This window comes from Ammodytes marinus, assembly GCF_949987685.1.
Source record: "Ammodytes marinus genome assembly, chromosome: 4".
Classification (NCBI taxonomy): Eukaryota; Metazoa; Chordata; class Actinopteri; order Uranoscopiformes; family Ammodytidae; genus Ammodytes; species Ammodytes marinus.
Window position 1 is genome coordinate 17,144,069 of NC_137233.1, and position 27,924 is coordinate 17,171,992.

General features: G+C 42.8%; 1 protein-coding gene across 1 annotated transcript; it reads right to left on the minus strand.

Annotated features, from left to right (window-relative positions):
* Window positions 1-549: 549 nt before the first annotated feature.
* On the minus strand, window positions 550-25,040 carry wnk2 (WNK lysine deficient protein kinase 2; the record flags this gene model as incomplete). The annotated part of the gene is made up of 29 exons (XM_080026558.1): window positions 550-846; window positions 4,064-4,386; window positions 4,498-4,542; window positions 5,304-5,402; window positions 5,631-5,864; window positions 5,995-6,227; window positions 6,341-6,930; window positions 7,077-7,141; window positions 7,264-7,321; window positions 8,360-9,225; window positions 9,719-9,880; window positions 10,026-10,068; window positions 10,205-10,375; window positions 10,461-10,577; window positions 10,670-10,832; window positions 10,954-11,003; window positions 11,196-11,609; window positions 11,780-12,202; window positions 12,347-12,463; window positions 12,698-12,730; window positions 13,329-13,451; window positions 14,491-14,801; window positions 15,145-15,412; window positions 16,378-16,597; window positions 16,785-16,873; window positions 18,050-18,207; window positions 19,158-19,378; window positions 20,004-20,176; window positions 24,357-25,040. 29 exons carry the CDS (start codon window positions 25,038-25,040, stop codon window positions 550-552), a joined length of 6,750 nt encoding a protein of 2,249 aa, XP_079882684.1.
* Between the last annotated feature and the right edge of the window lie 2,884 nt (window positions 25,041-27,924).

Sequence of the window (27,924 nt, forward strand, 5' to 3'; positions counted from 1 at the left end):
TCAAGTCTTCACAGTGACGGCATGATGTTGGCCAATTAAGTGTTGCATTAAGACACATATCTGCAGCACCGACCAATGGATTATCTAATGTTAACTGTACAAACACAGGAGCTATGTACAGACTAACAAGAATTCATATGTACACACGGCGGTTTACACATAGGGATGATATGAGCAACACAAACAGGAACTATTCATATAAACACAGCATGGACAGTATCTTATGTACATTCAATGGGTGGTAAGGTTCATACATAAGCAACACAACCAAAGTCTGCACTCTTAAGCCTGATGGGCTAATTTAATTTGTTTTGTAATGTACTATAGTGCCTTTACACTGCACTCAAGTATTGTGTTCTGTATTATGGACATGAGGTATGTTGATGCAAATGAAACAAAAAACATAAAACTCAAGAATTGGGACGAGTATGTACATAATATGGTTAAATACATGCCGGTTAAATATATACAGTATGCACATAAGATTGACTAGACATACAATGCGATTTCTTTTTGGTAACGGAATTGGAAGACACAATCCTACTCAAATTACAGAGTCCTGGCTTTGGGGTCAGGCGGCTGATATGATGGAGCCGGATAGGGACCGGGGCTGTCCCGCGCTGAGGGCACAGCGGGAAAGGCAAAGACACCGGAAGGAAGAGGGAAAGGAAAGCCAGGCCATTGGCTAACACAGAGCGGTGAGGACAGGGACAAAGCCCTGAACGGAGGAGGAGAGTGGAGTTGATAACTGGGAGGGGGCCGTATGGAAGGGCTGCTCCTCACTGTTGACAGCCACGGCATGGGGAGACTGTTGCCCTCTGGACCTGGGGCAGTCCATGTTGATACCTTAAGTGGTTAGGCAATGGATAAATATTAATCTCCCCAACAATGATTAACTACATGTATACAATAAATAGTGTGGGTACACAATCTTGTAAAGTTTGTTTAAGCTTTTCTTATGACCACAGGCAGAGGTGGAAAGAGTACAAAAACATTCTACTCAAGTAAAAGTATGATTACTTAATTTTTAAAAGTAAAAGTACTGGTCTAAAAATCTACTGAAGTAAAAGTGAAAAAGTAGCTGATTTAAAATGTACTTAAAGTACAAGTTACTAGTTACCTTTTAACAGCGGGAGGGGGCAGGGGTCTCTTCAGTGTAGGGCATTATATATATAGACAAGGGGATATAAATCTCAAACTAGTTTTGTTTAATTAATGCAACAATTTTACAAATTAAAGTGCACAAATTAAACAAATCATGTCACCACACATGTATGGATGTATACTGTGTCATTATACTTTAGATAAGCAAATATGGAGCAAATAGTCTGTCAATGTGGGAATGGGAATGTAACCGGTCTACAGACCTAAACAGACTGCAGTTCTAATAATGTAATTGTGTATAATTGATCTAAACCATGGAAATTGCAGGCTGCTCGATTGACAAAAATCATAATCATGATTAGTTTGATTGACATTGTGTAATCACAATTATTATAGAAAATTATTCGTTGATTTAAGAACTGCAACATGCACTTATTTAACATTTGACACCATGACTTTTGACTTTAAACATATCCTAATTGAACTGAAAACAAGGAAAATGCAAATAGCCTAAGTAAAACATATTTTTAATAATTAAATTAAATAAGTGTCAAAATCAAAATAAACCGTTGCAAATGTTGTTGATAGGGCACGTCTTTTGCTAGCAGGAATGTGAGGGCATATTTTATTTATATCTCATGGAGCTGGCTGGTTAAGCAAGTTGCATTGTAGGCTACAGTGTTCTTAATTGATGACTGATGTGGTGGCAAGAGTCAAGGAGCTTTAAACTTCCTGTGTTTTTTATTCCTTTATTGCTTGGTCATAGACCATTTGGATTCGACTTAAAGTGAGTAAACTAATAGGTCGTGATGTTTTGAGGTGCAGCTGGGTCGCATATGCCTTTTTTTCTCTCTCTCACGGTCGCGCATGTCATCTCGCGTGTCCGCGCGTAACATATCTTGCACATTATTTTAGTCTATTAGTTTTACCTTTCTTCTCGACCAAAGGCTGACTTTCTGCCGTCTTCTGGAAGTTTTTCAAAGCTCCCGGCAACACGCACCGTCTCCATCCAACTCTGCACTGTTAAACTGAAAGCTAAACCAGCAGGTGAGGGAGGGGCCGATCGCACGGCTGGATGAAAGGTTTGCTGCATTTAAAGCTCACATATTATGCACTTTGCTGTCAATTTAATATGGTCTAAGTAGTCCCTAATACTTATTTTTTTAGATGTTTGCTGAAAAACCCGTTCAGATAATTTATTGTAGCAAGCCTCTCTATACCCTGATTGTCCTCTGGTCTCAGGATGACCTATATTTGTGCGATCTGGCTGGCCCCTCCCACCTCTCTGCCGGGCTTTCTTTATATGTCCATGGGACTCTCCCACCGTCTCTGCCGTGCTCTCGCGATACTAGAGAGACACTGCGTGACTGCGAACACAATAGCCTCGTTCGACTTGCGCAGGTCTGAGCAAGACCTGCGCAACTATGACGCGCGTCTTGCTGAGCGCACAACAAAAATACTGGAAAAATGCTGTGCGCTCAGCAAGCCGAGCGTCATAATTGCGCAAGACGGCGACATGTCGAACAAGGCTAGTGTTTACCCGGCCGGAGCTAAGCCATACTTTGAGAACAGTTTGACATGACCTGACATCATTAAAACCAGTGAAAACAGTAGCTTCAAAGTTTGATTTCTACAGGAATATCTTCCCATCCTCTGTCATGTTAAAAACGAGTCATTTTCAGACTGCTGTGGGGAATATAAACAGCGTGTTATGAGCAAAACTTGGTGCTGCAACCGAAGCTACATGGGCGCTAACGCTAAAAATAAGACTCAGATAAAATAAACTAAAAATACCACTAAAATCAGTGAAAAAAATATCTTCAAAGTTGACTTCCACACTATTAAGTTCCAATCCTTTGTCCTGTTAAAAACGAGGCATTTCCAGACTGGTGTGGGTAATAGAATTATGTTTTTATGAGCAAAAGCTGAATGCTTGTCCCAAAGCTAAATAGCTATACACCAGTCAGGCAAAAATACCAATAAAAACATTTCTTTCAGTTTCACTGTTTGAAAAAACCCACAAGTAGCTTCCTATCCGTTGTGTTATTAAAAACGAGGCATAGACTGCTGTGGTTAAGATAAATTAGTGGAGTATGAGCAAAAGCATTCTGTGTTGGTGTATGTAACATTCAGGCTGTAGGCTACTATGGGCATCTTGTCGCTTAGCGGGGAAAGCAACATGGCTGTCGCTCGGAACATTTTCCAGAGGATCTTGGGGCCGTGGACCAATAAGAAATGGTTATCATAGACTACTGCTAATGTGGGGGTGAAGCATGGACATATAAAGAAAATATGGGGATGTGGCTGTGCAGTTTATGACGTCATAAACCGCGAGAATTCTGAACGGAGTATATTGGGGGGAGGGGTGGGGGTTTCAGAACGGGGGAGTGAGAAAAGGAGAGATTGTTATATTTTTTGATATTTTGGCAGTCTCTAGGCACACCGTGGACCCATGGATATGTTGGAACACATTTAAAAAGTGCATTTAGCATAATATGTGACCTTTAAAAGCCTTCACGTCTTCACGTGCGGTACAATGATAGTTTAACTAGGATTATGTTGTTTTAATGATAGAGGGAAGCAATGTTTGTTGTTATCATTTACTTGCAATGTGTTCTCTCTCCTGTCGATCATTCACTGTGTTAGTTATTTTCCGGTATTGTGCCGTAAAAACAAAACCCCCCTGCGATATTTATTTTCTTTTCTCTCCTTTCCCTATCTATTTTTTTACTCAGTAACGCAGGTGATATAAAATGTAGCGAAGTACAATACTTCAAAATAAACATACTCAAAGTAAAAGTAAAAGTATAGGTTTTAAAAATCACTTAAAAAATTACAAGTAGCCTACACGAAAAAACTACTCAATTACAGGAACGCGAGTACATGTAATTCGCTACTTTACATCCCTGACCACAGGGTTGGTTGAACAGAAGATGACAGATAACTAGCACAAACTCACTTGTGAAGCACTAGCCAGTTGTCCATGTGTTCGAGTCACAACCTGGTGCCAAAGCTCCTGTCCACTGATGCTCAGAGAGTTAGTGCGCGGCCTGTGGGTGATAACAAGAACCTCCTGGGCCCAGTCGTCCATCAGCCGTTGCAAGTCTTCAGGCAGGTTGTTTTCATTGGCATCCATGGATCTTCCAGTGTATGTGGCTGTCTTGTTGTTGCTGTTATTGGCCTGAGCTTGGGCCAGTCCCATCACTGGCTGATGGGAAGGGGGTGTGGCACCATTAGGCGGCTGCTGTGATTGATTGGTATTCCCTGGCCCGGCTCCAGATCCTGAAAAGAAACACAAACACACATTCCGTGAAATGTTTATTGAGCTGATTCAACTATAGTCAATATAAGCTAACATGATTTTAAAAATAATGAATTTTTAATTCTACGTACTGCTGCCACGCTCTTTTCCAAGACACAGTCTCTTCAGTGTTGTCCCTATAAGACAAATATATTTTTAATAGAAATGATCCTTTCCATTGGCTGGTAACAATTTCTTATAACAAGATGCAGTGCAAAAAAGAGGCCAAAATAAAAGCAAACTGTCAAACTAACAAACAGATAAACAAAGCAATCAGTCCCCTGACACAAATAAGTACATCTAATAGGAAGATCATGCAATGGGTCCAGCTGATAGCCATGTCCATGTGCAGTGTTAAGAGTTCTAGATAGACAGAGATAAGAAAGAGGAAGGAGAGAGGTTGAAATAGATGACAGATTGTCTAGCAGATTGAGGTGCATGTTGCATGCAGATGACAATTTCCTAGCATGGGACGAGAAGTAACAACAATGTGCATGTTATGAGGTGGATAAACAGAACAAGCATCAGAAGAACACACTATGAATGAGGGAATGCCCATTACTTTTGGAATCAATGTTGATTATCCAAACCACAAACTTCAAACCGAGGAAACTGGTGCAGTATATAGGAATGATGAGAAAATTAAAATAACATTCAATCAGTGAAATATTTTTCCTTGTTCAAAACAGAGGTTTGAATAAGCAATACAATGCTGTGCAGGCACAAATTCAAGCTAAAGTCCAGTGATAAGTGCGAGGCGTAGCAAAACAAAAACCAGCAGTGTTGCAAAATAGTTTGGCAAAGACAGGAAAAAGATAACGGTGAGCGAAGAGTTGTGGAAAATAAATTATAGACAACAGAAAAAGTGAAGCTATGCCAGAAAAGAGGAGATACAAACAGATAGACAAAGACACAGGCCCACTGAGAAATCTAGCTCGTGGCTTGCTACTCGATTTATAGGTCACTCTCTCAGGTGTTTGAGGGTAATTAGACCAGCCTGCAGAGGAGTATAATCAAAGAGGGAAAAAAGACACCAGCGTAAGAAGAGCACACGTTGAATTACCCAACGTTTATAAATAAAACACCACATCTATATGTGGTATATATACGTATATATATATATTTTTTTAAATTCTCCAGTGAATCTAGATATATCAATGTGTGTATTAGAGCAAAGGCTGTCAAGATAAGATGTTCTGTTGTCTGTTGTGTTGCAAGTGTTCACCTTGTCCGGTTGGAGCCTGTGTGCCGGTGCCGTCTCCGTGTAGTCCAGCGTAAATATTATCTGAAGACAAAGAGCCCTTGAGGGAACAGGGTTGCTGAGTCTGCACGGGCTCTGAGGTTGAGCTGGGAAGGTGGCTGGTGCACGACCGTGCCCTGCCGTGAGTCGGGAGAGACACTTTGGCTGGAGAGCCGTTTAAACTCACTGTGGGCTCACCTGTACCTGTAGCAGCAGCACCTGAACACACACACACACACACACACACACACACACACACACACACACACACACACACACACACACAAGCATCAGAATGTTATTCTCCTCAGTCTGGCTGTAAATATAAAGATCCTGTTATGGTACTCACTGGACCTGTTGAAGTCGCTACTTTTGGTTGTGACATTTCTAAATTGTTGGACCAGGGGGCTGAGAAGTTTGCCTGGCTTCAGTCTGTGCTTGCTGGACCTCTTCCTACGTCCGGCATTGGGTGCAACATGTGAGAGACCCAGGGCTGCAGGAGGGGCTTTACCAAGCCTCATATACAGAAACTCCACTTCCCCCCTCTGATGCGCCTGGAGCTCAGAGATCTCCCTCAGATGTCTGAAGAGATTGGAGGCAGGAATACACCAGTCACTTAACAAGCTATATTGCTAAATTATTTTCACATAAAGACAATAAATAAGGCCAAAACATAAACCGCTGGCTGTACATACTTCTCTCTGAGCCTTTGTAGCTCCCTCTTCATGTCCGAGTCCTCCATCTCTGAGTCATTGTCGCTGCTGGCGTAGGCCGAGCCGTGCACGCCTCCATGCCTACTGGGTGAGTCAGAGCTCTGCACACTGCTGCTGCGCCCCGAGCGACGGAGGAAGGCCACCGCCCGCTTCATGAGGTCACTTCCCCTGCGCTCGGAGCGAGTGTGTGGAGACGGGTTGGCGGGAGGCATCTTGGCAGGGCTGCTCTCGGCCCCCGAGTCTGAGGAGAGGAACCGAGCGTGGATCGTCACGTCCACGGGCACAGAGGGCGAGGTCAGGGCACGAGGCAGAGAGCCCCGCTTGGCCATGGAAGGAGGTGTGTCCAGGTAGAAATCAGGCGGGGCGGAGTAGCGGCTGCAGCGCGTGTACTGCAGAATGTCATCTTCAGCGCTCACCACAGAGAAACGGCCAATGGTGGTGGAGGCAGCCATGGCCTCAGCCTGAACCAGGTCCTCACTGTATCCAGCAGGGTGCGCCGGTGAGGCAGCGCTGCTCCAGCTTCGTTGCTTCACATCCCGTCTGTTGGCCACGTCAGGAGGAACAGAGATTATCTGCCAAAAGAAAAGAACAAACATGGTACAGAGACAATAATAGCAAATGCAATTAAAGCAAATGCAGTCGAACCAATGTGAAAATAATTCACATTCAATAATTAATAATCGCCCTTTAAATGTCAGGAAAGTCTCCCTTTTCTTACCTTAAATCGGCCTCTTGTCCCAGAGCAGGACACAGAGTGAGGAACGTGTCTTCTTGACAGGGAAGCTGCAAAAAATCCCTTAACAGTGAACACTTTGGCACTGATGCAAACACTAAAATATGAATTTAGTTAGAAGTTAATGATGCCACCAGTCTTGTTAGATTTGATTAGTGTCTGTTGTACGTACCACACACGGCTGAGTCACTCAATGTGCTCAAACTATCCATTCTCTCTGGAATTTGAGGCTAACAGAGGTGACAGGATGAGAGATGAACAAAACAGAGACATGGGAAATCTACAATACAAGCCATTAATCACTGTCCTATTATATACAGTAACTCTTAACACCGACTAGAAGGTTTAGGAATGATGACATTGATATGTATTTCTCATAAAATCTTACTGCATCTTGTGTACATTTTAGGCAGTGCTATTGTTCAAATCCCTTAAGCAATTAAAAGGAATTCAGTGTATACAACAGGCATTTCAGCAAAGTTAATCATATTTTTAATGCATCTGGCAATCAACAGCTGTCATGTACTAAAAATTATAATGCCATATATTCGCTGTATTTACTGTATATAAACCTACATTAAGAAACTAGAACAACTAGTAGGGGAAATGCGTGCAAAAGTCCTTCCCTAGTCATTTAATACACTGCATTAAAGCGTTTTAATATATGCAAATAAAATATGTTCATTTTGCCATCATTCCCAAATTGATTGACAGGTCTTTTATTACATAGATTAAACCAGACAACAACTCAATCAGAAATATTTGCTTCATACAAGTCAACGTCATACAAATGACACAGGAAACAATATAACCACAAGGTCACTTTAGGCACATTGTAGGAGACATTTGTTTGTTTCTTTTGTTTTGCAAAAGGTCTACACGGCATCGAAATGTTTAGTTAGTCTAAGTTACTGTATGTGAACAGTTTTGAGGCAGAACTTGAATTGTAAAAATCGCACTACACTCTCACACACACTCATTCATTACAAGTAAATGATGCTGGATATCAATGAATAGTGCATTGAGTCCATCCCTATAGATGTCCTAGGCTTAATGTAAGGACCGAGAGCGAATACACACAATCTTCCGCAGTAGGTTGATACTTACAACACATACAATTCACTAACTCCACCTACTGAGTGAGACAGTGTGATACCATGTGTTAGCCCCAGAGCAGCTCAAGAACTAAATTGTATGTGAATATACGGCAACTGTAATGTATACAAAAATATGACATTGTTTCAGAAGTTACTGATTGTTGTGCTTACCAGCTGTTCTCCTGCCCTGTAGCGTCCCTCCCCCATGGGCCCTGGTGTGCTGTTTCCTGAGCCTCCTGTGGCGCTGTCTGGACCGGGAGGAGACTGGAAGTATTCAGTGCCGGAGCCGGGCGTCTCTGCAGCGCTGCCCGATGGATACATGGGGGCGTATTCCTGGTAGAGCAGGTTCCTTAGCTTCTCATCCAGTGTCTTTATGGTGCTGTCTACAAAGCCCCCGCGGCCCAGCCGGCCTTCGCCATCCAACTCACCGGGCCCTGCACCAGCATGCTGTGATGGCGCCGGGCTCTGGGGTAGTGAGGGCACTTTGGTCCCTCCCACACTGGAGAAGGGCTGGTGGAGCACCACCGGCTGCTGCTGCGGGCGCTCGCTCCGGGCCGCAGACGCATAGGAGAGGGACAGTGGATCAGTGCCTGAACCTTGCTCCTGGAGTGCAAGAGGAGTGAGAAGAGACTCACTCTGTAAACCGCTGACATCCAGAGACAGAGGCATGACCAGAGGGCAGCAGGGCACCTCGTCAGCCATAGAAACGGGACACGTCATGTTGGCCATCTGCTGAGCCGCATGTATCGGGGAGACGGAGCCAGAAGGGGATCCCTGTGACTCGTCCACTGGGAAGGTGGTGCGTGGGGATGGTGGGGCTCGAGTTGGCTGAGCCTGATGAACACTAGGCTGCACAGAGCCGCTTGCAGGCTCCACTGATGACAGTGACTGAAGGGTGGGGGGTGCGGACACAGGGGGAGACAGCATAGCTAAGAGGAGAGGGTCCGTGTTGGACATTATCGGAGGGCTGCAGAATCCGTACACGTCATAGGTGAAGCCTCCACTTCCACCAGACATTGTGGAGGACGAGCCATTTTCTGCAGGAGGAAAAACAAAATCGGATATAATTAAGATAAGATAAGATAAGATAAGAGAAAGGGTGTGGATAAATGTGGATTTTGCACACATGAGCTGTAGGGGGTCTTTGCATTTGATAAATTAACTCATTAAATCTTGGTAAATGGACCAGGCTTATACAGTATGTAGGGCTGTGCTAAGAAATCAATTTGGCAACATATTGCAATGTATAGTTAAATATCATATTGTGACCCATACATCGTTGTGTATATCGTATCTTGAAGTCCTTGCCAATACCCAGCCAATTCTTTGCCTCTGAGTCACCCACTCACACAGACACTCTTACACTCCGATGGCAGCAGTTAACACGCAGGGGTCATGCTAACCATTGGGATAAAGTTGGGGTTCATAGTATTGCCCTGAGGCGGGGGGAATGAACCACCAACCCTGCAATCAGCTCTAACTGCATAGCCATAGCCGCCCCTGAAATTGCTCTGTAGAAAACCATGTCACCTCTGGATGCAGACGGCTTTACTGTGCCACTGTCTGGAGGCTGGTTAGTGGCAGAACTCCCAGGAGACTGCGTGTTTGTGCCATCAGATGGGGTCTCCTGGCTGGATGTAGGCGTCTCCTCTACAGGACAGATTATGAACCATCTCTTTCCTGTATGAAGAACTGCAATGCAAGAATTCAGACCAGGATTACCACCTTCTTCTCTTCTTTTCTTTTTCTTTATTTTACAAGTGAATGTGACATATGCTAAAAAGGTTTACTGGGCGTGCATATGGATACATTTTTTTGAGAGAGATCATTGTTTTACCATTCTGCTGATAGATGGGCTGAGGTGCTCCAGGCTGCTGACTCTGCGGAGCGATATACAGTCAATATGCTTCTTTTCCCTTGCCTTGCCACTGCATATATGTGTTTATATCCATTTCCTAACCATGTATAGTGCACCTGTAGAGGCTATAAGCATATCTATATCTACGCCCCTCTTACCTCTCCTGCCAGACCTTCAGAAACCTGGCTCTGTTGAGGACTACAACTCAAGGCGGAGGCCCTTTCCCCCTCCATGTCTTCATTGAGCATGTCTTCTACTTTATCCACAATGTCCTTAAGCTGGTCAATGAAAACCTCCTTCTCTAACAGAAGGATAAAGCCATTCTCTACCTGTAGGCATAGACGTGGGGAAAAAAATGATGAATGTCAAAGCAAAAGCTGACAAATACTGTAAACTGTAAAAGGTTGAACTAACCATGTAAGTGGCGATTTCCTCTGGAGCATCTCCGTCCAGATCAAATTTAAATGTCACCATCTTGTGGTTGTGAGTCTCCAGCTGACATTCGACCATTTTATCACCAGTGTTGCAAACCTGTGTGTGGACAGGGGTTACATTTCACAACACAGAAATAGCCACACAAGAAAAAGTATACAACTGTCCCAAATGACACCAACGTGACTCACGTTGAGCATGCTCAGTTTGGGTTTGCTGATCTTTTCTTGCCGGGAACGTGTGCGGGCAGACTTGCGGTGGTGTTTCCTGGGTTTTCCTTCCCCCTTTCCTCCACTGGCCAAGCTGTCATAGCCATCACTTGTTTCCTTACCAGATGCCACATCTGAGTTGAGACTTTAAAAGGAATAGTTGAAAACATTTAATCACCTCTCTGTGACACATTTACAGTGTAAAAATATATAAAGAAAAGTCAATCTGATAAGAGGTGAAAGTTGGTGAAAAACTTGACACACACCTGTCATAGGCAAGGCTGGGTAAAGATACTGGTTTGTCCTGAAACACATCCTATAGACAGAGAAAAGGGCAGTAGTACAGTTGATGACAACTGATGATACTGCAATTTCTAAAGGCAGTCTATGGTTTGATTATGTTTTCTGATTAACAATAAAAAGTCACAGATGCAATTATTTTGTGAATATGCTTATTTACAGATATTTTTTACACTCAAAATTGTAAAAACTTTGGCTTCATCCATACCTCCACGTTGGGCTCTTGTTGAAAGGTGCTCGATGCAGGTGTGGACTCAAGGTTTTGCTGAGTCGTGGCCAGACTTGCACACTCAGACGCTGAGTTTGTTGTCTGAATGCCAGCAGGCTGCAGAACTGGGGCAGGGACTGAGGCTGCGGATTGAACCTGGGCTTTATCAATTGCAGAAGAAATATCTGAGCTTGTAGATGAGACTTTTGGTGGTTCAAAAGTTGGACCGGATGCTTGAACTGGGGCTGAGGCTAGAGCTGGAGTTTGTGCTTGGTCTTGAGTTTCTGTAGCTGAAGCTGAAGCTGTATGGGTGTCTGCTTCTAGTCCATTTCCCCAGGGAGGAGGCAAGATAGGGTGGACTGGAGTTGAGAGCTGGACATTTCCCAGACTCTTCTGAGGTGTAATCGCCTGTAACTACAAAACAACAGCAAATTTAAGTAATTATTCAACAGTTAATACAAATATTGTTCACCTCTAAATCCTGCATGACCTGCATGCATTACACCAGCAATCAAGACACATTGCCACCTTAGTACTACTGATTGCCCATGACCATTACAGTGAGAACTGAGTCACATATTCACCTGGACAGGCTGCTCAGCCAGGTCCGGCTCAGGGTGGGGGGCGGGGTATGGGGTGGGTTGTACCTGGGAGAGAGGTAAGGGATGCATGGCATGGAAGCTACCAAGGTTTGCCTGTGAAATGGGAGGGCCGCCCTGCTGCTGGGACACTGCAGGGGGCATGGCCATGGCAAGGAGTGGAATAGAGAGTGCCATATTGGACACGTGCTGAGGTGTGGACAGAGGGGTCTGTGGGGTGCCGGGAGTGGGGAAAGAAGGATAGGCAGCGTGAGGGATCAGAGGAAGGGAGGGATGGCGGGGTGATGGTGAGAAGTGTGCGCTAGACAAAGGAGGGCCACTGCTGCTGTAGGAAGATGGCAGAGGACTTAGTGGGAAGGGAAGGGGCCTGAGGCCCCCTGTTTGAATAACAGGATATGGTGAGGGAAACTGGGAAAGAAAAAGGGAAAATTATATAAAATGAACAAAGGAAACCATTCGATAGAAAAAGCATTCACATGCCCTGTATGCAACTGAGCACTATTTTAACTTGGATAGGATGTTTAGACCTTTTCTAATGCTATCACAACGCACCTGTGTGCTGATTTGCAGGGGCAGGAGTGGGGCAGGAGCACTGGAGACTGACAGTGGAGAACTGGTAGATATGTCAGGAGGACTCAGGTGAGATGTAGGCTGGTCAGCAGATAACAGCTAAGAAAGCAAATCAGACAAATGTGTTCTTATTTTAACTGGATAGTATGAATATTATTGTACATAAATACAAAATTATTCTGAATAAAATTGACAAGATATTCTGGTCTAAACTCTTCTTAATAAAATGTGGCTGCAGGGCAGGTAATGTGATTCAAATGTTCTGCGTGGTTTGCGATGTTAGTTTGTATTTATATGTAGACAGCAGAAAGTTATAACAGATGATGGCTCTACCTCTGGCAGGACAGCAGCTGGTTGGAGATTGCTCTAAAAGGAGGAAAAACAAATTGGAAGGAAAAACGTGAAACGCCACACAGATACACACACAGAGTATTTTAGTTAACAATAGCATAATTAATGGGTGACACTGAATTCCTTCAATGGAAATAGTCATAATAATAACCATTAATAGATTCATTATAACTAACCCAAACCACAACCAGCGATCCAAAAACACTAAAGTCATCATGACAGGCAGCTCTGAGAAGGCTTTGATGCGAGACTTCAACTTTTTCCACCTAATTGCTGCTTTTTGTGTCTCATTACAGCTTTTGCCAGAGCCTGTAAGTAAGTAAGTAAGTAAGTAAGTAAGTAAGCTTTATTTATATAGCGCCCTTCACAGACCAGGGTCACAAGGCGCTTCACAATACACATTTTTTATACATACACTCAAACACCGATGGCAGTAGCTGCCAAGCAAGGCGCTGTCTGAACCATCGGGAGCAATTTGGGGTTCAGTGTCTTGCCCAGGGACACTTCGACATGTGGGTAGGCGGGGAATCCAACCTCCGACCCTGCACTCCAGAGGCAGACTCCCTACCTACTTCGCCACTGCCGCCCCGTCACAGTTAGATGCATGCAGTACCTGCTCCTGGCTGGGTTGGGCAGTAAACTGCGGCTGTAGATCGGGGACTGCAGCTGGGAAGCTCTGTGCTGTCTCTCTGCTCTGGTGCACAGTCTGGGCTGGCGTTGCTGGAGCAGAAACTGTCTGTCAGAAACGCATAAAAGAGATCACATGTATTGGACTCTGTTTGTTAGGTTCAATATAACATGATGATAATCCAGCTCAAGGCTAAAATGTCGAAAGCAGGGTTAGTTATGAGCAAGAATGTAAAGAGGTTGCAATAAAGCAAGCTAAATTGGAAAAGGAAGTTCTGTTGGTAATCTTTAGACAGCCATACTGCTGGAGACTGTGTGGCATATTATTTCATACACTGCCACACTCGTTTGCTATGTTACGACCTTACTCATCGAATAAAGAGTTGAGGATTTAAAGCCTATATTTTGAATTAAGAAGGAGCGGTAGCTAGCTATCGGGCCGGCTTTGCTACTGTCATGAAAAAGGCCAGAGGAGCAGAGCAGTCGGCAGAATCATGAAAGATGAAGCAGGACTCTGTCCACATACAGCCTCCTTATCTAACCTAGCAGTGGATCCGGTCTGCCTTCACTGTCATGTGTGGACAGCAAATTCCTGTCCAGATGTGGGCTAAGAGAAGAGTGGGACATACAGGCTCTGTCTCATGTCTATACGCTTAGCCACATCTGCCTCCCTTTGTCCTGTCCCTCAGGAGGAGAGACATGCAAGCGTTGCAGTGGTGGTGCGGCTGTGGTGCTGGATGGGACACTCAGATGCAGCTCTGAGGCAGCTCGTAAATTCAGGGGAGGGAGAGGTGACCTGGAATGACTTGCTGAGTCATGTTGAGAGTGTCGACGTGGGGGAAAGCCAAGAAGAGATCATAATGACTGAGTCTGGGAAGAGTTAAAGGATAGGCAGTATGTTGCATGCACAAGTGTCTCTGCACTATTGTGCCCGAATACAATCCTGTGACAGACAGGAGACATCGGCTGGGATTCATAGTCTTAGTGGAGGAGTTTGTCCTACGCCGTGACATCTCAACCAGGGAGGCGCTCTGCTGTGACGCTGATCAGCTATTATTCCCAAAAGAAAATCTGAAAATAACTTGGGGGGGAGGGGGGCACTAAGGTATTTAAAAAAACTCCCACATGTAAGAAATGTTTTTACTCACTATCTGAGACTGACAAGGCCCCTGGTGCAGTTCCGCTGCAGGTTGGTGATAGGCTCCATGATGCAGCTGACCTGTTGTTTGCTGGTAGACTTCCTGCTGTAATTGAGTGGATGCCTGTGTGTAGATTGCGTGTGAGGCCTGTGCTGTGGGTTGCTGGTAAGGCCGTTGGCTCAGTTGTGGGTCAGCCGCCTGTGCAGGAGGACTGTAGATGATCTGAGCTGTGGAAATGGGCTCTGGAGGTGACTGGTAGAGGCCATTTTGTTGATTGTTTAGATCATCCAATTGCATGGCGGAGCTCACTCCACTGTCAGCTGTAATAACAGAGTGAATACAACTTTACAATTCGCCATGATGCCCTCTGCAGGAGGGACAGCCACTGAGGAAAAGGCAATGGGAGAAGTGGAGCGGCTCTCATTAAAATTCTAAAGCTGGGTGTCTGATGACTAATAGGTGTTGGAACTATGCTACAATTGCAACAGTTTCTCTCTTGCATCCACAAACAATATTTGACTAATTTAACCATTTCAAGTCAGAGTTGCCTTTCCTGCTAAATGGCTGAGTGACTTAAAACAATGGTTAGACTTATTACCAAAGATTGATGTTGTATATTTTATATGATACATTCCACATGTGCTTCTAATGGCAGGTTCTCACATGTGTTAGTTGTTGTGGCTGGCACGGTGCAGATCAGGGGTTGCTGCTCCGACTCTTGTTCCTCATAATCAGTTGTAGCTAACGTGGCTGTCTGTGGTAGACCAGCACCGGGCACCTGCAGTAGGTTCTGCTGCGTCTTCTTCCCAACTGGCTCGCCATTTTCTGACAACACAGTCCGCTCCCTCCTCCATTTGATAAGAGCCACGCGGTCGCGGATGGACTTCCCGACTACTTTCACATCACAATCCAGGAAAAAGCCCGACTCCACCTACAGGACACAGGTAAGACACCCGCTTTAGCTCAGAACCAACAAGTCAAGGTTGAAACGCAATACTTCAAGAAATAAATCAACAAATCTACATTGTCTACTCCTGCCTTTTCCTGCCTTCTCATAAGTGTACGTAGAAGAACTGATCAAATGCTCTAGTTTCAATCAATACAGTACAGGCCTGACATCCTTATAGACATGACCACTTACCAACTTCCAGTTAATTAAAAGGTTGTGTTCCAAAGTAGCTGCATTGCAATAAGATACTTAGTATACTCACAGGAATCTATGTAGTGGGATGATACTGTTCTTCATAGGTAATAATCCAGCACCAGCGGTCCAAATATGTCAAAGGTACCTTATTGCATGACCTCTACTACCTTTATTGTGTAATACTGTGCTTAAACCACAGCCATTTATCACAGGCAGAATAAGAAATAGTTGTGTGAAGGTTTGCTTGTAGAAAATATAATCCATGGTTAGGCTGGTTTAAGGCTACTATTGAGAGTTAACTAGTTATGTGGCACAAAGCAGAAGAAGTGTTGCTATGGTAATCTCCTGCTTAATATTCCCCATGCACTGAGTATGAACAATTTTTAAGCATGAATGGATTTTTCCAGACACTTGCAAGCCAATATGATTTTATTTTGTTTCCAAGGCCATGGCCATGGCCGTGTCAACATATTAAGCCAGTTTGCGGAACACAAAGCACAGTAAGGCCGAAAACATCAAAAACCTAGGTTCAAATCAGAGAAGAACCATTCAAACTGTTCTTAAGAAAAAGGGCTCTGTCCTTTACTTAGAACACCTGATGGTTTCAGATCTCTAATTACCCACTTAGTAACACATAATAATTTAGCACTTTAATGAAACAAAACAATAATAAAGAAAAAGCCTAACTCTATATTGTCCATTTATATTCAGCATAAACAAGGATTTTCTTCAGGAACTTAAAATATGTTTACCATTTCTTGGGCGACCACCTCTGGGTCCTCTCCCACCAAGTCAAAGGTAAACTCAATGGCACCAGTGTCCTTGTATTTCCCCTTCAGCTTTTTAGCATCTTCAACCCACAGCTTCAGAGCAATGGAGGATTTCTTCCCATCATCCTCTTCATTGAGCTCCACCCTCACGCCTGTATCCTCGGCAAAGAATGCATGATTCAGGAGGTCCTTGATGGAGTATCTGCAGGAAATACACAAACACTCGCTACTGACCTGCACAAAAGGTCACTATGACAGTAAAAACGTGGCTTTCACGTCACAGCGAGGGAGTAGAAAACAACATTGTTATGGAAAGGATCGACCTCTACCTACAAAACTAAATGTGCCACAAGCCCAGAGAAACTTGTCAAAGTTCATGGTCCACGTACCTTTCTTCCCATCTGTGACAGATACATTCCCCGATTATTTCCTTAATTTCTGGGTCACTGACTTTACAGTAGCTTGCGGGTTTCACCCCCTGCAAATCAAAACCAGCATTTAAATGTATCATGTCACCAGCTGACACATTCAAAAACAGCAGTACCGAGTATGTGACTGCATAATTAAGAAAGTGACTGTCTGCAAGTTTATTTGGCATTTTAGCAAGCACTATTTCAAAGTCAGTTCAGGATGTACCCTTGCTGCCACGTGATGTGCTTTACCCTGCTGTTACAAAAACATTTTTTCTTATAGTCATACAAGAAATATGAGTTAAGAAGAAACCTGTTGTAATCGCAATACGGCCACTTTATTAGGTACACCTGTTCAATTGCTTGTAAAACAAAAAGCTAATCTTCCAATCACAAGACAGCAACTCAATGCATTTAGGCATGTAGACTCGGTCAAGACAACGTGCTGAAGTTAAACCGAGCATCAGAATAGGGAAGAAAGAGGGTTTAAGTGACTTTTAACGTGGCATGGTTGATGGTGTAAGGCAGGATGGATCCATGCTTTCATGTTGTTTACGCCAAATTCTGACTCTACCATCTGACTTTCGCAACTGAAATCCAGACTCATCAGACGTGGCAAGACTTTTCCAATCTTTTATTGTCCATTTTTGTTGAGCCTGTGTGAATTGTAGCCTCATTTTCCTGTTCTTATCTGACAGGAGTGGCACCTGGTGGGGTCTTCTGCTGCTGTAGCCCATCTGCTTCAAGGTTGGACATGTTGTGCGTTCAGAGATGGTATTCTGCATACCCTGGTTGTAACAAGTGGTTGTTTGAGTTACTGTTGCCTATCTATCATCTCAAACCAGTATGCCCATCCTCCTCTGACATATGACATCAACAAGGCATTTTCGTCCTAATATAATGCCGCTCACTGGATATTTTTTCTTTTTCAGACCATTCTCTGTAAACCCTAGAGATGGTTGTCTGTGAAAATCCCAGTAAATCAGCAGTTTCTGAAATACTCAGACCAGCCCTTCTGGCACCATCAACATTGCTATGTTCAAAGTCACTTAAACCCCCTTTCTTCCCCATTCTGATGGTCGGTTTTAACTTCAATAAGTTGTCCTGTCCAGGTCTGCATGCCTAAATGCATTGAGTTGTTGCAATTTGATTGGCTGATAAGTTATATGTGTTAACAAGAAAAGGACCCGCTGTACCTAATAAAGTGGCTGGTGAGTGTATAAAATCTTTACACATGGACTCACACTGGTGACTTTGCGGTAGATCTGAGCAGCATTTTGACACTCAGAGTAAGGGTATTCTGAAGTGGCCATCTCCAACATGCACATCCCAAAGGCGTAGACATCCACAGCTTCGTCATAATGCTCCTCATACATCTCTGGGGCCATGAACTCTGGAGTGCCTGGGGAATTCAAGCCAGAATGGAGACAAATTATAATGTTGCATCCGGTTATCATGGGGTTCCTCCTGTTTCAGTGGAATCAATACCAGTGTCAAAGACTGAAATCCAATTCAGTAACTTAATCATGATCGCAAGGATTTTCTAATCACTCAAATGACATACAAGAATTAGTAGAGCAGTAAAAACCACCCATGTTTTTGGAACTGTGAAACTTTATAACATTATGTGCTGTCACTCTTCAACAAAAAGTCATTATACTATTTGATAAAACTTTGACCAAACTATGGTAGGCTTAAAATGTACACTTTGCTAACACAGTTATTTTCTATGAAACATAACAGTGATCACAAGGTTTCATAACACATTGGCTAAAATGTGGGCTGATACCATGTTAATTGGCCTAGGAAAAACGGTTATAAAAGCTATAAGCTGTTTCTGTATGATTAATGTATCACATGAGTACATGCACGTAAAAGGGCATCCAATTGTGAAAAACTTTACGAGAAAAATCACTGGATTGTGCCGTTCCTCTCAGCTCTACAGGGGCTTATAGTGTCTTTCAGGTAATTGTTCTGGTTTCACAGCCCTCAACTTTATTATTTTGATACTCTAAGGAATCTGTATCAGTATCACTGTCTGCCCAGAAGCAAACAGCAGACAGACAAAGTAGGCAACTAGCTGGTGAACATTGGCGGAGCAGAGTTGAATATGTACAGTACAGTACAGAAGTTGGTGGAGACAAGGCCAGAGCCAAAAGGAGAGTGAGTAAACACAGATTAGCAAAATAGATGCTACTGTTAATCCATATCTTCCGTCAGTGTGAAAAAGCAACAGGTTTGCCTAAATCTATCAAAACAGAAACTTACAGCAGCTTTAAAACAAATATTCTGATCATGCGTTTCAGTCACACTTCAATGAAATGGTTTCTTGCCCACTAGCTGGTGACTAACCAATAACGCTTTTAGCAAAGGAGGCCCTCTTCAGTGTTGCCAGGCCCAGGTCTCCTATTTTGACAGAGCCTGTAGGACCAGTGATGAAGATGTTGTCACACTTGAGATCTCTGTGGATGATTGGAGGAGCCCTCGTGTGGAGAAAGTGAAGGCCTTTGAGAATCTGTCTGCACCAGCTCCTAAGAACTTTAGGCTTCATCACCTTGAAGCGCTTTAGATACCTGTGAGAAGACATATGGATACATACAGCATGATATAGATGGTAAAGTTGTCAACAGGTACAGAGAATTAGTTTTTTTGAACATTTTTAACATTGAATGTTAATGGTTTGTCCTCAGCAGTCTCTGTGTTGATAAGTGTTTTTTAATAAACTCTGTCTCTGTTGCACTTTCATTGCTTTCATCAAGCATCAGCTGCCTCACTGTCTATGAATCCCAGATGACTAATATATTCTCAAACTAATCTCCTCGCACCGACTGCATGGAAACTTTCCTTTTCCGTAGTATTTATTGGATTCATTTGTCTAGTTAATTAATAAGGTTTTGAGCAACATAAAAACTATTTTTGGATCGCAACCTTTCATTTTTGTATCATGAACAAAATATTGGAGTCTCCACACATACACTACACTACACATCATGTAGAAATGTCATATTCCAACCTCATTATAAGCTTGTCTTAAACTGACTAATACCAGTAGGGATAACGGACCAATATTTCTGTCTTATTATCAGCAATTTATTAAAATATAAAGTCAAGTATAAGATTGAAAAGAACGTACACAAGCTAAGTAAGGGGACATACCAAGATATCTCAAAGATACAGATAAAGATAAATATTACTCACGTTTTTAGGGTCCCTGAAGTCATAAGCTCTGTCACCAGAACGATGCACTTCTTCCCCTTGACCGGTGATTCCCAGAAGTCGTAGAATCGCACAATGTTGGGGTGCTGGAGAGCCTTCAGCATCTCTGCCTCCTCTTTGAACCTCTGTCTCTCAGCTTTGGAAAGTTTTCGTTCCTTGGGGAAACAGAAAAAGACCATTCATCTTTAAAAGTCAGAAATGACGAATTCCACGTTTGCCCTCTCATTTATTTCAGTCTCCTGGAGCTTTATCAGAGAAATAGCTCGGGCAGTGGTCAATTAGTCAAAGTCTTGACGAGTGGTAGAGGAGGAGCGAGGGGTGAAGCATCACTATTTACAGTAAGATTTTTCTAAGAAGGTGGTAATCAAAGAGATACAATACATTTTCAACCTCATTTGCATATGGCTGATGTTTATAGAGTGAACACAACTTTGGCATTTTCAATGGGTAAACACAAACCATTCACTCGGTCACTACTGTATAGAACACACATTACAGAAACACATCATAACTATGAGTGGAATCCTGACTTGTCTTTTCCATAGGACGTAGAAGCCATAGTCTGATATCTGCCATGACAGATAAACAAAAGATTAAATTGCATATTTAATCAGTAAATGTCAAATGTATTTTTGGTGAAAATGGAACAATGAAAATCCCATTAAGAGCTTATAATGGAAGGCTGGGGATCAATTATTTTCCATCACAAAGCCCAAAAAAGGAGAAAAACTCTATCTTACGTTGTATGAATCTTAAGTTTTATTATAACATCTTTGGATATACAGAGGCAATCTGTGTATACTGGATCAATACTTTGGCCCCTAGCTTCCCTGGACTGTTGTATAAATAGTAAAACAGCTGACAGCGAACATCCTCTACATTTCTGTTTCTCTCCTGTCAGCATGGCAGTTCCAACCCAATGGGCTCAGCCATATGCTAAATGACCTCCAGATGTTCTCTCCTGCCGTCCTAATACAACCATTTTAATGATAATGATGAGGGGTGCATTTAATATTTTAAATGTTGGGCATACAGATTAACCTAGTGTTCATCTCATGGCATTGATTATTGACGGGGATCAGATTTCATTCACAGCCCACAGTGACCTGTGCATTGTAGAGACTAATGCGTCTGCGATCATGTGCAGCTTTGTGAAGAATACACCTCCCACTTTAGCCACCGTCATAAAGCGGATCCTTATTGAGGATAAATATGTCACAGTTTATGTCATCCCTCTGTCCATATTGTCCAATTTTCTATGCAGTTTACATACAGATTATTGATGAGTCTTTGCAGAGAAAGGATCATCCCCGGGTGTGGCGCTTACACAACAGAATCTGCTTCACAGAGGATTCATTTTACACATGAAGAAAATTACAAATAAGAAGTTGGCAGCACATATATTGGTATCAATTGCAGTGAGGAGTAGTGTGGGCATAATGCTGCAATTAAAATTTAAATCAGAACCCTTGATTTGCTGTCGTATCAAATACTGCACATCTTACTGGCTGTCCTTAGCTGAACCCACCCTTTCCTCTCTCTCCCCTCTCACCGTCTTGGTGCAGAGGGCTGCATCAGCAGGATTCACTCTCAGACACATCCGTGTGGTAATACTACAGGGCTATAAATCAGTGTTTACTATTCATTACTAAGCCATCAAACAGTACAAATAATAGCGTACGATAGTGAGACACAGATCAAAGTGGTTTGGCATTTAACTAAATCATGTTGCATAATTTGCCCATTTCAGGTAAAAACCTGCTCAGTAGATGTTTGATCATCTAGTGATAAAGATGTAAACAGACTAGCAGTCAGGTTTGCTCCACACCAGGCACCAGATCCTCTTCAAATCTGAGTCATTTATCTGTCTTTGAGCATCTATGTTTTTCTGCTGTCTCACCCTCAGTCCTACTCAATCGCAAGTGCAGTATACAGGCACCAAAGGGCACACTGCTATATTACAGCGGCTTTATGTGAGTGAGGCACACAGGCATAGGAGTTCTGAAGGGCAAGGCCTCCCCTCCAGGGACAGAATGGTTGAATCATCACTAGATCTCCCCTAAGAACATGCTCAGTTCCAACATGCACACACATTACACACTTTCTGTAGAGCCTCATCATGCATGATACATGCCCTTTACTGATGTGTATCCTGAAACTCCAGTAAATAATGTAGAAGTGTTTAAAAATACCTGTGGTGGCATTTTCTATTTACAGGAGACATGCAATACTGAAAAAATATATAAATTAAGAGTGATCTGAAGTTAATGGTTTATTTATATATAAGCATTATGGAGTATTTCATGGTACTGGGTTATCAAATTCAGATTACAAATATAGAGAACCAATGGCTGAAAATGGAATGTAACCAAGAGCCAATATATAACTTAGATTGCAACCGATCAGGGGGCTCACTTTGTACATTTCTACAAGGACTGATTGAGGTTTCACATCAAATTGAGCCTCATTACATGTAAATTATGGCACTGCTGTTAACTTAACCTCACTGCAATCTAGACCTGTGTTGTTGTCCGGTTGTCCAACAAGAACTGTGAGATAAGCACAACGTAATAGTGATTTCATTATATGTCTAAACCTGATTGGGCTGTATTTTGTATCACTTATTCCCTCTGGCCTGACGGGGTGAACCTGCATTCTTCAGCAAGACAGAAAAAAAGGCATCAGCAGCTCTGCTTTGCTTTGAAGCCGCACTAAATCTATAAAACCATGCTGCAGGACTGTGCCTCATATTAACAAACGTTATTTTTACTATGATAATGTTATGTAAATGAATGGTTCATAAATAAGTGTTGCGGTGTTGACTCAGCCTAATTATTCTGGCCCCTCTGAAAAGTCTAAACCCAGTTCCAGCCAGTGCATTGACTAAAACAAAACAACAAATAGCTAATCAAAGCAGCTAATTAAAGCTTGGTCAAATGACTTGCTGTAAAACAAAACACAGTATACAGTATATTATAATTAAAAACTTTAAAAAAGCAGTATTTGACTATATATGTTGATATAGCAGTAACATTAACATATATTTCCAGGAATTCTTAAAAATAAGTCAGCACTTTATAAATTCTTAGAATTATAGCTAAAGTAAAGCTATAGCAAAGCTTTGTCCTATCTGTACAAACACATTGGTTTTGTGGATATCTAAGCTTGTGAATGTGTTCACAGTAAAACGAGGTTTCATTGGAGAAAGACTACTGCATAAATTACATTATTCTCACTGCAGTATAATACTTGATTGTTGAAGTGTTTTTTTAAATGTAGTTTCCAGTCATTAGCTCTGGACGGAATGTAAAAGCTTAGGAACATTTTGAGCACTGAAAGGCCAACCATCGTCTACAGGTCTGTCTGTCCGCAGCATAAGCTTTATATCACATGGATAGCGTGTAACTGTAAACTGATCATTAGATGACCACGTACAGATTAGTGACACAGTAAGCTGTCACTGCTATGGCACTATGTGTTTATAACAGCGCCATCCTAAGATTCTGACTAATCACAGTAGTAGTGTCTAAAACTCATCTGCTGACACTGTGCAGAATGACTTCAATTCAATGTTATTTGATTTAAACCCAAGAATATTAAGAGAAAAGAAGAGTGCAGGCATCCAATTAAAATCGCAGTGACTTAGAGCACTGACAAGAAGTTACATGAGTGACAGTCCCTCCCTCCACCCTCTGCCCTGCAACAATACTTTGAAAGATACTTTTCCTCTGCTCACTGGAGAGAAGAAATACTGCAAGTATTAAACAGAAAACATTATGGTAGGTAGTTCATCTGGGTGCTTTATAAAAATAGGACGTTAAAAAACTACAAAACTGTTCTTTTGATGAAAGCGATATAATTCATATAAAAGTATTTATAAGCTAACACAAATTTCTATAACTAAAATGGTACCCTGCTCCTCAATAACAAGTGGCTCAACCTAGTGATAGAGAAAAGACAACAAGGCTAATAACCATAACAATAAGCCATAATCAGTCTTGGATGTTTAGACATTTATAAACATGAATGAAATCATGGGCCCTTCAAAAACAATATTTGACCTGAGAGGCCGTGGCCTGACAGTTTGTTGGATATAATCTGGTATTGTAAAAGTGTACACATCTCACTGTTCCAACTTCAAATGAATAAGGTTACAGTGAAACATGGCCCAAATTTTGGCATCATGTGCACAACGCTGCACACTAAACAAGTGACTTTTTGGGCAGTATTCATGTAGGCTACTACCTATTGATCTCATATGGCTGTTACAATATAGGCCTGCAGATCCCAGATAGCAGTAGGCCTATAGGCTACTTGAATGATCAATGAACCCACCTGGAGTTCACACCATGCCACTTCGACCCAGGTGTCGGTGTCGAGACCTTTGTAGACGGTCTTGAATGACCCTCTCCCTAGCTCAATGTCAAACTTGAGGAAGCGGCCTCCAGGTGAAGTGGACGAAGCCTTCATCCCGGGCTCCTCTTCGTTCTCGTCACTTCCTGCTTTACCTGAGACATCCGAGAGCGCGACCTCAGTCTTTGGCTCGGTCTCTCCCCTGTCTCTTTTCACGTCGGCGCTCAGTCCGCTCTCTGCGGCGCTATCCTTTAGTCCCACCTGGCTCTCGGTGCTAGAAGTCTCCTGGAGGCCTATCCGGGCTCCGTTCAGAACCCGGGTCCGACTCCGGTCCACGATGGTCCGCAGGTCGATGTTGAGCACCGGGCTTCTATTGATACAGTCTGGCGGGTCCACCACCGGCACCGGCGGCTCCTCGCTGTCTGACACCCACAAGCTCCGCCGTATGAACCTCTGGCGAACCAGCCCCTGGTAGTCAGAGGGGTACGCGCTGGGGTCACTGGCTCCTCGCAGGGCTGCGTTTTGGATGTTGACATTGTGGTGTGTCCCATTCTCATATATAGGCCTACAGGCATTTGCATTGATGTCGGAGTCTAAATTGGGTGCTGAGGAATATGTGGATCCCAGTGGTGGCGGATATTTTCTTGAATCGTCCGCTGAATCCATCCCCGGTAACTTGTTAAGCTCTTAGCGGCGACATTGTGTGTGAAAGATGATGAGCATGCTTCTCTCCAGCTGGTGGGAGAGTTTGCTGCTTACCTGCACCACTCGCATGCAGTGACGCAGTTCGCCAGCTCAGGATGTATGGCCTTAAATGCCTTGAATTTGTTTTGGACACCGAACATCCCCACAAAATGTCCAGCTCGGAGGATGTGTGAGCATTGCTCCTTGCCACCTCACGCCACTGTCGGTCCACCTTGCTTCAATACAGCGCAGAGATATTCAAGTTAAGCCTGATGTCATTGCCAGTTCAGCCTATGAGCTCAGGAAAACAGTTCCCTCCACATTGCATAGGGTCCCCTCTCCAGCGCATAGCCTGCTATAAAAATTGTATTTGTAACGCAGACAATTAGGCTACTGGCGTTCAGCGAACGGGGCAGGATGTTGATTCTGTGCTGCACACTAATCCTTTTTAAAGACACATCACGGGACGCGCAAGTGCGCAGCTGTCATCCCCTGTAAAAACTCGTCGACCCGGGCTCTGGTTGATGCAAATAAATCGCAGGTGTTCCGGGAGGAAATCTGAATGAGCATGACCGCAGCTTCTCTGCACTGTCCCTTTAACTATCCGCTCTTACTTTTTTTTCCTTCTATCTTTCCAGTGATGTCCTGGAGCGGAGTGCAGGATGGACAGAAGTGCTTATCAGATTATGCCCACTGCGGCACAGTTTGCCTTGCAGGTTGGAGCAGGCGGTTCTCAGTTCTCAGTGCATCTTTCGGTCAGCTGATGATGCGACTTATGTTGTCTTCCTTCATTTTTATCTCGTTTACGTTTGGGAAAACTCGACTGTTTCACGGCACAACCCACGCCCCTAGCAACAACACGTATCCAATAACTCGGCACGCTTTAGGCGGCACCCTCAACCTCCCATGACCTGTGGACCACACCACTGTCCGCCCTCGTCGTGACGCGCTGAGCTTCCAACGTGAAGATGTCTGGTGAAGTCTGCCAACCAAAGGGGACGCTGCTAGGAATAACGGGCCACTTGATAACACACACTGGAACCCATCTTAAAAGGCTATTAGGCTATAGGCCTACTCTCACATGGACCCCGTGCAGGGAGGCTGAGAAATTAGACTCTTGTTATAGACTATTATGAAATCTGTAGCCCATAAAACACACCACTGCATGCAGTTTTTCCAATCCCTCTGTTTTAGGAATTATTTCAAAAGTCTAGGCTATTATTATTTGAGAAATGGCTTTTTGTACCATCCCCTTTTTGTGAAAAAGATTTCCACGTGAAAGAGCCTATACAACATTAAAAAGACTTTCAAATATGATTAAAAGGAAACACCAGCAAAATGATGTCTAAAAGGTTGGAATAATATAGCCTGACACCTTATATGTTTATTGAAACATATACCAGTTATATTATATGTGATCATGTAAGCTATTAATTATATATTGTGATTGTTATCACTAAAGTTGTAAATAATTAAGTTAATCGCATACTCTGCATCACACCCATTCATTTAGGCCCTTTACAAGTTCAAAAATGTATAAACTTCAACTTATAGTCACTATATAGATGCTGAAATTCCATTGACATAACAGAGAAATTTTTGTTTATTAAATACCCTACATTTCCCTATTTAATAACAATATTTACTCTCAGCTTGCAGAAAAGTAAGGGTTTAGAACGGCATGGGTACTATTCCTTTAAACCTTGTGTGCAACTTTGTATCACTTTTACAAATGTAGTTAAAATACATCAAGTCAATATACTTGGAATAAATAAAGCTTATTTCTGGCTCATATAACACACAAGTCAGAGATGAATGTTAGGATCCCATCATCGTCATTCTCTACCCTGTTTAGGCTTTTTTCCCCCATCCTTTTATTGGTTTGTTTAGTGCCATAGGATCATGAAATGTGAAGAGACGGACACAAGATAAGGACAAGAAACGAGATGTCAACATTCTCACTTTCTCTCCAAGGATTGACTGTTAGGGACGGTTTTAAAATGTAATGGGGACAAAAGATCACCAGGGAAACAGTGGGAATAATAGCAAACATTTGGTGGGAGCAGTCAGGCCTTGCAATTGTAACGTGAATGAGACAATAGGTGGGTTACTATCCTATTCACAGAGTCTCACTTCCTGAAGATGTTCAACCAGATGCTTTTCATTGGATTTTTAGACTTTTCAGTGACCATGCTGCTGCTTTTCTCGCGTTGTAAACTTTGCTTAAGATAGGCCTGCATATCATCTTGGACTAATGGGAGACAAAAACTGATAGTAACATTTATAGTATAGCCATTATTATCACTACAAGTGTTGTCTACAGAGATAAAACACTTTTGTTAAAATTCCTGCCTCTTTACAGCCCCTGGTTTTTAAGTAAGACGTACTTTGACTTGCTGTGTAAAGGTGAAGATCAGAATCAAGCAAGAATTCCCTGTAGTGCATATACATGCTGTAATAGGGTATATTTATTTAGTTACACTTCCACTAAATCCATGGTGTAAAATACTAACTGGATTAAAAAGGGCAGTATGCAACTGCCTAAAGAGCTCTTGACCGCTTGAGTAGGCACATACAGTACATTTATTTATTATTTTAATTTTTATATGATTTACCATTTCTACACCCTGCATTTAAATTGCACTTTTATATAGCATACTGTATCTTTGAACTATTGTCTTTTTTAATTACTTATATTATCTTGTCTGTTCTTGTTCTGTATGGTGCGGGGCCGGTTCTAGTCATCTAGTTTAGGGTGGGCTAGTAGAAATAATAGGTGGGCAACTTAGACAGTAGCCTAGGTAGCCTATATACTATGCTGGCATATTCCATTGCCACCTACTGCGCCTGTATTTGTTGTGCATAT